Here is a 12,293-nt window from a genome sequence, read left to right on the forward strand (position 1 = left end):
TTAAACTATAAGAAACTAATTAGATATTACTCTTATATATAAAATCTTAAATATACATTACATAAATAAATAGACAACAACCGAAAGTAAAGCTTTCTACTTTAATTATGCCTACTCCAAACAGATTAAGAAAGAAGAACAAAAATAAAGTGGGACGAAAACCTGATAAAAGTCCAACCACAACTTATTATACACATTAACCATTAAAATACTATATAGTTGCATAATTGACCAAATCAAGATGCTTTGCTTCACACTATGTCTAATAATAGAGACACATATTAAATATATGTAGATATGGTGTCTGTGATATTGATTCAGCCACGGTTGATTTGCTTAATAACTTTGAATTCTTCTTCATCCTCTGTTTCAGTTTTCCCTTCTACAGGCTTCGGATGGGCGTGGTAAATTATAAGGTTTGGCCTAATGTCGAAATCCCTAGCGAAACGATCCATTTTCCTTGAACCGGGGAGAGATGGCACATCTTCTTGATGGAAAAGATCTCTGATTGCCTCTGGCATGGGTTGCTCTTTCATGATGCTTTTCCAGTAGTCTCCTATGTCTTTTCTTGCAAAGCTCAGGTTGGTAAACTACATACATATTTTCACAAACAACAATTAGCTGACTGTCTCAAAATTTTACATATACTTCAAGAATTTAACATAATATTCTAAGGACTAATATGTATGAAACCCACATGTTATTCCTGACTGATCAAACAAAACCAATCTTACTAAATGGATCCACAAAAGGGGTTAGAAAATTATATATGTACAAATCTCGGAAGATAATAGACTGATAAAAGGAGGATTTAGGGTGAGAGTTTGTTAAGCAGTGAAGGTGTTAGGGAAAATTAATGCTTACCAATAGAAGAGAGAGGAGAATACAGAGGAAAGGTAAGAGAGACTTCATGTCTTTGGCCAATTTACTGAAAAACTCTTGGATTTGTTTGTTACTTATAATGTCATTCTCTCCGACCTCTGACTATATTTGCCTTTTTATAGGCCAAGCACATGGTCAAGGCATCAATTGCTTTATATTTTAATATATTGCAATAATTTAATAAAGAAAATGCTAAAAGTTCCAAATTTGGGGGACCTGGAGCTTCCGAATATTCTTAATATGGTAAAATTCCAATGCAATAAAAAAGGTGTTGCTGGCATATACAAAGAAGATGCAATTTTTGTGTTGGTAAAATTTTGGAAAATTGTAGACTGTAAATTGTAAATTGTAAATTGGAGGGATCTACGACCTACTCTACCAAACTCAAAAAAATAAATAAATAAATAAATAAATAATAATAATAATAATAATCACTTTGTACCCTAAACTTTAGAGTTTATACTATTTTGGCTTTAAAATTTTAATTTCCGTGATTTCAATTCTGAAATTTTAAAATCGTTGCAAATTAACTTCTAAAGAAACATAACTATTAAAACTAATAGTGTTGACATCAATTGATGTCATAATTTATTTTTCGAAATAAAATAATATTTTAAAAAAATTAAAAAATAAATTTATTATTTTTCAATTTTATATTTATGATTTTTCATTTGAAAAATTGTATCCATTGATTTTTAATATTTAAATTAAAACAATCACAATCAAAATCAAATGTTTTTGGACCTACAATTACATCAAAAAAATTAAAATTAAAATAGAATTGAAATTTTTATTATTAGACCAAAAATTAAAACTGACTTTTATGCCCAAACCCCAAAAAAAAGACCAAAAATTAAAAAATAAAAAAAAAAATTTTGGTCTAATCATTTTGTCTATTTTTTATTTTTTGGTCCAATAAAATTATTTATTTGGCCTAATTTTTTGGTCTAATTTTTATTTTTTGAATAGTTTATTTTTCGGTAAAATAAAATATTTTTTCAAACATGACAAAATAGACCCCAATTGATTTCTTTATTGGTATCTTGATTTATAATTAGGGTTGCAAATGAGCCAAATTGAGTTGAGTATTACGAATCTCAAGCTGGGCTCGCATAGTTTTTGAAGTAATCAAATTCTACTAAAGTCGTCAAATTTTAAAATTTATTGCTTCAAAATGACTCGGCTCAACTCAACTCATTTTAAAATAAAAGTTTTAAAAAAATAAGCATTTAATTTATTAATTTATTATTATTAAATTATTAATACATTCCCTTTTTTTATTAAATTTATTTTATAAAATTAAATATTTATTATATCATTTATATGTTTTATGCATTTTAGATTATTAAATTAATATCCTATAGAATTAAATTAATAATATAATATATAAATAAATATGTAACAAAAACAAATTTGAGCTACCAATAGCTACTCGTGAGCTACTCAAGATCGGCTCACATATTTTTCATATTTTTCAAGCTTCATTTTTTATTCAATATAGGGTCATATTTTTTTTGTTTTTTTTTTATAGACGAGTTTAAGTGAGCTAAAATAGAATCGGTCATGAGCTGATCTAGAACCACTTGAACCCATTTATAGCCCTATTTACTATTCCTTTAGTTAAAAGAGGAATAATTAGACCATTTTGGTCTATATTTTTTGTCTATAAAATATGGAAAGATAACAAATATTTTTTTAAAAAATTATTATTTTTATTTCTGAAAAATGAATCATGGCATTAGCATTAATCAATTTTATTAGGCCAAAAAATAAAAAAAGTAAAAATTATACCAAGTTTTTTAAAAATTAATGGTGTAATTTTTATTTTTGTATTTTGGTCCCTTTTTTTTTTGTTTGGGCATAAAAAAAATATTTTTAATTTTTGATCTACTAAAATTATTTTTATTAGACAAAAATTCCATTTCTATTTTATTTTTATTTTTTGATATATTTTTCAATCAAAAAACATTTAATTATGACTGTGGATATTTTAATTTAAATATAAAAAAAAGGAATGGATATAATTTTTCAAATAAAAATCATAAATATAAAATAAAAAGATAATAAATTTATTAAAAATGCTTTTTGTTTTTTGAAAAATAAATTAAAACATCAGGATGATATCATACTAATATTAGTACTGTTAATTTAATGATATCATTATTTCAGAAGAATAATTTGTAATGATTTTGAAATTTCAAAATTGAAATCGCTGAAATTAGAATTTTAGAATCGAAAATTGTGTAAACCCAAAACTTTAAGATCATAAATTGCAATATGCAACCCAAAAAAAAAAAAAAAAAGAAAAAGAAAAAAGAGTTAGGTAAATGATGCCGTCGGTATTAGTTTTTACTTGGATGGAATAATCGAGATTACTTATCTTGAAATTGGAAGTGAATAGTTCATTCATTTATGTTTAAAGATAGAGAACATATATGTGCATTGTTTTCAGTTAATTAAATAAATTTTTTAAAAAAATTAATTTTGAGTATGTGACACTTCGTATGATTTATTAGATTATATTTATTGTTAATATTAGTTAGTAGACAAAATATATGGAACTTTTTTTCTTTTCTTTTTTTTTTTTCTAATGAGGAAATATTTGCACTTTGTATATGAACGAACATTCCAGAGTGATACCTCATGAAGCATCCTTTATCTATAGCTTTTCTTTTATTTTAAATGATAAATTTCAAACTCCAATAAAAGCAATTATGGATTATTGTTATTATTATTATTATTTTTAAACCACTTCTCCTGTAGTTATGGTTATATATTTTATCCTTACTTAGGCACTTCAAGAGTTGTTGTTACTTGTATATTTGGGAGTCTCAATGCTACTTAAAAAGTCCTAATTCATAGAGTCAAAAGCTAGAAAAATACTTTTTGTTTTCTTTGTTTTTTGGAGGCATCTTCGGTAAATTTTGACGCTTAAGTATCGGTGGGGCTTCCCTTTATAAAAGAAAAATGAAAAAGAAAGTTCTAGTGGGGCATAATCGGAGGTAATTGGAGGCTTACCTACGCCTACATATAGAAAATAATTTAAAAAAAAAAATTATGGATCAATATCGACGTGTATAGACTATTTTTTTATTATTATTGTTTTTGAACCTTGCTACCCCCATCTTAGAGCTTCAGAACTAACTCAAGTAAATTTTTTTGAGCGTGCGGGCAATATGTTATTTCTAATTAAGAAAGTTTATTGAAATCAATTAATTGGATATTTTAAAATTTTTGGTTGTTGAGGATCTAATGCTGGTATTTTTGCAAAACATATATTTTTCAGTCATAGCAAGTATCAGATTTGTGACCGATGTGCACCAACCCTCATGTATTATTTTATTAAACTAATTAATAATACACAAATAATCAATAGTTAATCACGGATCCATATTCCCTGTATACTTTATTTTATGAAAGCCTATTAATGTTTTTTCTGTACCAGTTTTATCTTATTAATGGATTCATTACAATTCATTAGAATTGAGAATTCGGAGAGCTAAAATCCAAGAGTTTAAGTTGACTTAAAAACAATGCTTTTTAAAAAATAAAGCGAAAAGAATTCAGGCATATGGCTTTCTCTCTCGAATACCATGATCCACAACGTGGTGCATGTCAGCCACAAAGTCGCAATTATTTTGCTTTTCGTTTTGTTGCAGTAAGTGACAACAGGTGCATGTTGATCCAAGCAGCACAAAGTGTTGACTTATCAAGGAAAGATATTATTCTTAGCCGCAAAAAAAAAATAATAATAATAATAAAATAATAAAAAAAAAGGATATTGTTCTTAGCAAAAGATCGAAATTGAAAATAAAAGATACATGTGCTTTAGGGGATAATGAGGGATACATTAAGGTTATTTATTTATTTATTTGCGCAAGAGATATATTAAGGTTGATAAAATATTTTTTATTTATAAAATCAGAATTTATATACCTTTATAGAACTAAAATATATATATATATATTGTGCCCTATATATATCTATATATATATATATATATATTAACAAACTAACAATCCTATTAATGCCCCGTTTTGAACAGTTCAGATGGCAAAAATTATTATTAATAATAACATGGTTCTGAAAAGGGATAATCTAGCGGTACTGTGGCAAAGTTCTATGATTTCTTAGGAAACGATAGGGCATAAACTCTATGCATTAGCTATAATGTATCCTACATGTATATATATAATTAATTGTATAGGAAAAATATTGTCTTTTGGACATGGAAAATGTCTTTGAGAGAGAAGATACACTTTTTTTTTTCTTTTTTTTTTCCTTTTTTATAATTTTAAAATAAAAAATATTATAGTCCCAAAATGTGGTATTGACTCAGGTAGAATAGTTTTGGTTTTCTCCTAAAATGTTTAATAGTTTATTTCGATCTTTCGACACAATAATTATTTTAGTGAAAGGCATAAAATGAAATTAGTTTTAGTATTGACTAAAAGAAAATTATAGAAAAAAAATGTAAAAAATAAAAAACAAAAAATTGAAAATGATATATTTTTAAGCCTTTCAACTTTCCCTTATTATAAAACTATTGAAGAGGAAAGAACCATTTTTCTTTGATTAATGACTTTAAGATCAAATAAATAGAGTATCACTTTTAAAATTAAAAACCTATGGGATATTTAGTTGACTAACATATTTTATTTCTTGATGATGAAACATTAAAATGTGCTGATAGTGCTGTGTACTTTCCGCGTTGTGCTTTCTTTTCGGTTTTGATCACTTTCCGTGTTGTATTAAAACAATAAATGTTTTCATTCAAAATTGACTAAAATTTAACTTAGTATTAAGACGTCATACCCTGCGTTCAAATCCACCATACCATTTATCAATAGATATTATTGTTCATTAATTATTCCATCATTATCAAAACAGCTGGTAAATAAATATTGTTAAACCAATTAAGTTGATTTCATAATAACATTATTTAATACACGTGAAATTGTAAGTAGCATATTTTTTTAAAAAACAGATTACTGTTTTATTGTAAGCAATTGATTATTTATATGGAGTCCTAATCGATTGGTACTTAGTACTGCATGGCATTGGTTAATGAATTCAAATGGTAAAAAAATAAAAATAAAAATAAATTATTGAGATGGATTTTGGAAACTTCTTAAGAAGTTCCTACAATCTTGTCAACAATAAATTAAGTTATCATTTAATATTTTAATTCCTACAACTAAATCCACTAATCCAGACTTTGCTACGCTCTTTAGTTGTATAGATAAGTTTTTAAGCCCTTATACGGTGGAGATCATGTTTGATCCCCAGTACTTCTCTTTACTTTGCATCAGATTTTCTTATTTTCTTCTTGTTATTAATTTTTGGGCTTCAAAGCACCAAATAATTATATGACAACAAAAGAGGAAAAAAAAAAAGAAAAAAAAGGGGGAGGAATAGAGAGTTTTTTGTGTGGAGAAGAGTAATAATAAATAGGAAGGTTAAATACAAAATATGTAGCACTATGACAGATAAATTGTGTAATCTATACAAAATAGTTGTGCAAATCAAATGAGCCTTTAGAAATGCTGCTTTCCACAGTGTTATAATGCTAAAATGGGATGGAAAAAATATGGAGGACAAGCTGACATACCGACAGAAGATGCTGAAAATATATTCAACCTTTAATTTAAAGGAGAATTTGACTTTTTCAATCCATTGATTAGAAAAATCCAGATTTTTTTAGTTGTTAATTTCCCACTTGCACCTGTCTTACTTATCTACAACGTCCATTTGACATCATATCCTTTTTGATATTTTATTTGTTTATTAAGTTACAAATTAGTAATGACATTTACTAATTAACCAAAACAGGGTCATAAATTTAGGTCGCACTCAAAAATTCCAGAATAATAATTTATATTGTTACAGATTGGATCTGTACTGTTTTTTTTTTTTTTTCTTTCTTTCTTTATTATTATTATTATTATTATTGGTGAATTTGGATCTGTACTGGTTGTAGGGCATGCAGGATTCCATGTTTGATTATAAGCTGACCACAAAAAAATAAAAATAAATAAATAAATAAAATAAAATAAAACACCACGGCCACCACCAACAACAACAACAAGGAAAAACTAGCATTCATTTTGGGTAGCTTTTGGACTATGGAAAATATTATATTAATTCATCATAGTGGGGGAGGGGTTAGATTAGGATCTAAGGCTCCACAAAATGGTGGGTTGGCCGTCCTTTAGGCTAAAAAAGGTCAACTCGAAAATTTGAAGCATAATATAAATGTGCTTGGGATTCACAAAATTAATCAATGTGTAGTTGTACTTTTGCGTTCCCTTTTGGACCCTAGCTTGGCTTTGTCTGCCAATGTCAACTTCTTTTGTGCATCGTAATCTTATTATATTGTCTGGTTGTAGATAATAGATATCTGGTTTGTTTTCCTCTTTTTATTTTATTTTTTTCTATTGTTTAATTAAGCAGCCGTTATATGATGTATAACTTAAACATTTTTTTTTCAGGTAGTTATAGAGGAAAGGACAAATCCTTACATTAAATAAGTAAGAAATGGCTTCACTTGCAAAAAGGTCAAATTTATTCAACAAAAAAAAAAAAAAAAAAAACAACAACAACAACAATAAAACAAGGTCAAATTTTCTTTTAGTAATGTATATATGTTGTCAACACCTTATACATGATGTCAAGTTGCATCAATAGTCGATACTCTAGTAATAATGACAAATTATATTGTGAAGAAAGACTTGAGGGAAATATATCAAATTAATTAAAGAGTTTGAGGAAAAAAGAGGGAAAATTAGTTTAGTGGCCATGTTCCACAAATTTTGTAACAAGGGGCGACTCAAATGGGTTAGCTAGTTGGTAATTAATTTGGAACAATTATTATTCTTTTCTTTGATTGCGTAGAGTGATAGTGCTTCTATATGGACAATTTTAAGAAATTCAAATAATGAATTATGCTATGATAACGAAATGCAAATGGGGACACATGGATATACATTATGGTATAGTTAGTTTACAATGTGATGGAACTTTGACACTATTGCTAGACAATCGGGCCAATATATTATATACTTTTTTGGCCAACCGCATAATCTTATATTGTGACACATTATGACCATTCCATGTACTTGGACCCAGTTCCAAGAGAAAAAGAGAAAGAAAAACAAAAAAGAAAGACTTAGTGGGCTGTTGAATTTAGAAAGATAATTACTTCATGTCCGTTTAATGGATTTCTTTTCAATGACAAGACTGTAAAGTTTTATTACTGAAAAATTAAGTGATAAATACCATTCTATTTTAAACAATAACTCAAGTTTGAATCTTTATTTTTAATATATAAAAGAACAAAAAGTAAAAAAAATGCTCATGTTGTCTACCTAACTTGTTTAGATTATCTTTGCCAATGTTTGTGTAAACAATTTAATGCCTATACTATTTTGTTTTTCATAAACTAATTTAATGCCTATACTAAAGTTATCAAAGAAAAAAAAAAATTAATGGTAATAGCATAATGGGAAAATGCACAGGAAAAATCCGCTTAGTTGCTTTTTGGTAGCATTAATTGCGTAGGGCATTTTCTATGGATTTGCGGCCAGTGGATGGTCTAATCAAAATCAGTGGGTCTTTATGATACTGTTTTTTACGTGTAAAATCAATATTTTTGTTTCCCAACTTTTTGATTTCTGAAAGCAGCTTTTTCAGTGATAGAAAGAAAGTCCACCATTTTGCTTTTATAAGCAGTAAAGTGAATTCATCAAGACAGTGGGGTTTTCTGTTATGAGTCACTGAAAAAAGAAGAAAGAAAAAAGTTAAGGGCATATTTAAGCATGTAAACAAGTAATCAGAATTGGGTTGCTTAAAATCTTTATTTATGATGGTAAAGGCACTCAAATACCCTTTCAGGTAACGCAAATATTTGTCCAAATTCAATGGCTATGAGATTTGTAAGTCTATGGGAGTTTTCAGTCAGTATTCATGGCCCAAAAATGCTAAAATTTGATAGTCTTATTTATTTATTAATTCACTAAGTGCACAAAGTTTGCCTTATTATCTGGGAGTATTATCTGGAAGGTAAATTAGTTTACTGAGACTTCTCTTTATGATTTTGAATTTTCACTATTTGAGAGGGATAATTTTTAATTATTTATAAACCTGACATCGTATAATGTTGATTCATGTTTGTTCCTATTGTAATATATTCGTATCAAATTTAATCAATTTGAACACGATATATTAAGTTTTTGTATGAAAATAAATAAATTTAAATTTATTCATTAAATTATCATACAACATTATTCAATCCGTTATTCCTGTTAATAATATGTACAAATTTAAATTTTCAAATTTAATTTAGATTTCAAATAATAAAATAAAATTTTTTTTAAAATTTTGCTAATAAACTTTTTTGTTTTTAGATTTTTTTTAAATAAATTAAAAAGAACAAATTAATACATATCTAAATAATAAATTAAACATATTTAAATAATAAATTAAATATTTTTAAATATTATAAAACTTGAATAATTATAAAAATATCCATTTTTAATATGTCTAGCTGGTTTGTTGTATTATTATGCTTTATTAGTTAAAATCGATTAATTTATTAGATTTTATTAGATAACATTAAAATGGACTTGATATGATATCTTTAATTCAAATGTGTAAATTATTGTGCGGATTATCATATTTTGTAAAATTTTGCCAAGTATAATGATTTATCACCCCTTAAAAATAAATAAATAAATAAAATACAAAAAGAAAATGTAAAGGAATTGCTTATTTTAACTTTTTTTTATTTTTAATTGAATTTAGTTATCCACTTTTCTTTTCGAAACGCAATTTTTATTATAAACCATGGTGGTGCTTAGTTTACACTCAGAAAAATTGTTCTTTTGTACTCCCTAGCTATGAGACCGACTCATGGAACCGATTTGATGAAAATTATAGTTAATTTCCTTGCTTGAGACTTATATATTCCCTTTTTTTTATTTATTTTTTTATTTTTGGCGTTGAAAAGAAATATTGATTACAATAAAGAACCTCAACTTGCTTAATATTCTAAATCTCAATCTAATAGTTGGTATTCTTGTTACCTCGCTTTCTGAAGCAGAAAAGATAGCCAAAAGGATTCAAGAAGAAAGAAGCAATGCCACCTGCTAAGAAGTTTTGCAGCCTCCCCTTGTATGCTCTTGTACTTGTTCTATTGGTAAGCTTCTGTCTCTGTCTCTGTCTCTCTCAAGAAACGATCTTATAAATGGCAAAAGGACAGTTCAGTGTCATCTTTGCAAGTTAAGATTACCAACATATATGTATATATATATATATATAAACAAATATGTGAAAAATATCGAGAATCTAATCCACTTCACACCATAGTTATCTTTTATTGATCAAGTTAGTTAATCCCCCAAATAGATCTATGTAAAAGATTCGGCTAGTAACTTGGAATGATGAATGTTTCCAGAACTTTGGCTTTTCAGATCTTTTCATTTGATACTTTAAAAACATTTCAAATTCGTGGCAGAGTGCGCAAGAAAATCGTGCCAGGAAGATAACTACAGGGTATGGGAAAGACAGCAATGAAAACATGGTTGTTTTGCAGCAACATGCCATGGATAACCATCTACAACTGCAAACAGCTTACAGAGAAGAAAGCCATGAACAGAAGCTCCAATTCAAGTACAACAACAATGATGATCATGGGCATCATATACAGAAACTTAGGAACCATGAACATGGTCATTCATCATCCCACATGGATCACACGGATCCTGCCCTAAATGTTTTCTTCACAACAAATGACTTGGTGGTTGGAAAAACAATGCCGATATACTTCCCCAGAAACGACCTCTCTGCTTCCCCTAGATTACTACCTAGAGAAGAAGCTGATTCCATTCCATTCTCGGCATCACAGATCCAATATCTCCTTGACTATTTTTCCTTCTCCAAGGGCTCTCCACAAGCCAAGGCCATAGAGTATACACTCAGGCAATGTGAACTTGAACCTATCAAGGGAGAGACCAGATTCTGTGCAACCTCATTGGAATCCATGCTTGAGTTTGCACGTGACATCTTTGGATTTGATGCTCGATTCAGAGTACTGACCACTACCCATATCACAAATTCAACAATCCTTTTGCAGAACTATACGATTCTGGAAACACCTAAACAGATCTTTGCTCCTAAAATGATTGCATGCCATACCATGCCTTACCCTTATGCAGTTTTCTATTGCCATAACCAAGAGAGCAAAAACAACCATAACCAAGAGAGCAAAAACAATGTGTTTGAGATTTCGCTAGGAAGTGAGAATGGGGATAGAGTGGAAGCAGCTGCTGTTTGCCATATGGATACCTCCAGATGGGACCGTGATCATGCTGCATTCAGCGTGCTCAAGATCGAACCTGGAACCTCCCCTGTCTGCCATTTCTTCCCAGCAGATAATCTAGTTTGGGTGCCTTTGCCAGCTAAAATCTAGTTGGTGGTTTGTGACTCAAGGCATAGAATTCCATAACCAATAGTGTTATGTTTCTTGTGCCTACAAGCAGTTTCAGTTCATATGAAAATGCTCCATAATTACTGATGATATGTATCAAATACCATAATCCACATATATTGTATAAACAGTTTCAACCTCAGTAATCCCAAAGTAAAATTTTCAATTAGTAATTTCTCCTTCATTTTTGCAAGTTTAGTTTGTGTGAATCTGTATATTAATATACTCATCAATCATCAAACATAAGCTGCAGTCATATTTTGTTATAGTTGAGAGACGGCTTAAATATTGGCCAAAAATACAGAAAACAAAAAGCCTTTTTTTCTTTTTAATCCTGAACAAGTTTATCAGCGCTGTTACATCGAAATACAAAAAGCTTAAACGCCAATTTCTCTTAAAAAAATAAATAAATAAAAAAGGGAAAATGTTTCCTTACCTTTAGACTTCAACACAATTGAAAACTAGACAAAATGCTGTTGAGGGTGTTATGGTTCGGTCGACGACTCTATTTCGCAAAAGGAAGTAGAACATTTTAACCGGTGGTGAACCAATGTGTGGCTAAGCTCTAAATACAAGTTATACAACTAGTTGCGAGTAATACTATTACAATGTAAAGTACCACCATGGATTGCTATATTATTCTTGCTATATGGAAATATAGACAAAGGTTTGAATTTTCACTTCTCTTAAAAGCTTAAGCTATTAGAAGGTTGATTATCAATTATTTTATACATTTTCTTTAATACTCCCTTTCATATTTAGGTTTGTCCCTTTTGGACTTTTTTTGAGTTCTCATATTAGGACTCTCCTAAAATTTCTTGTTGGAATCCTAAGATGGCCCCGACTAGGGAAAATTCTATAGAAAATTCTACAAAAAATCCATTAGCATCTCTTCTATAAACTAGACTCCCAAAAATATATTTTT

General features: G+C 28.4%; 2 protein-coding genes across 4 annotated transcripts; one reads left to right on the plus strand and one right to left on the minus strand.

Moving 5' to 3' along the window:
- LOC107426895 (organ-specific protein P4) lies at window positions 1-1,023 on the minus strand. Its single transcript, XM_016037192.4, has 2 exons — window positions 865-1,023; window positions 1-590 (listed from the first exon to the last, which is right to left on the minus strand). The coding sequence occupies exons 1-2, from the start codon at window positions 910-912 to the stop codon at window positions 318-320; spliced, it is 321 nt and encodes a 106-aa protein (XP_015892678.3). The 5' UTR covers window positions 913-1,023; the 3' UTR covers window positions 1-317.
- Window positions 1,024-9,702: 8,679 nt separating this feature from the next.
- LOC107426896 (BURP domain protein USPL1) lies at window positions 9,703-11,541 on the plus strand. Of its 3 annotated transcripts, none has more exons than XM_016037194.4 (3): window positions 9,703-9,818; window positions 9,983-10,078; window positions 10,397-11,541. In XM_016037194.4, the coding sequence occupies exons 2-3, from the start codon at window positions 10,019-10,021 to the stop codon at window positions 11,348-11,350; spliced, it is 1,014 nt and encodes a 337-aa protein (XP_015892680.2). In that variant the 5' UTR covers window positions 9,703-9,818; window positions 9,983-10,018; the 3' UTR covers window positions 11,351-11,541. The 3 variants fall into 3 exon arrangements, with proteins under 3 accessions (XP_015892680.2, XP_048337257.1, XP_048337256.1); XM_048481300.2 differs by having other exon boundaries at window positions 9,726-9,818; window positions 9,980-10,078; XM_048481299.2 differs by lacking the exon at window positions 9,703-9,818 and having other exon boundaries at window positions 9,864-10,078.
- The last annotated feature ends 752 nt before the right edge of the window (window positions 11,542-12,293 follow it).

This window comes from Ziziphus jujuba, chromosome 9 (genome assembly GCF_031755915.1).
Source record: "Ziziphus jujuba cultivar Dongzao chromosome 9, ASM3175591v1".
NCBI classification, from domain to species: domain Eukaryota; kingdom Viridiplantae; phylum Streptophyta; class Magnoliopsida; order Rosales; family Rhamnaceae; genus Ziziphus; species Ziziphus jujuba.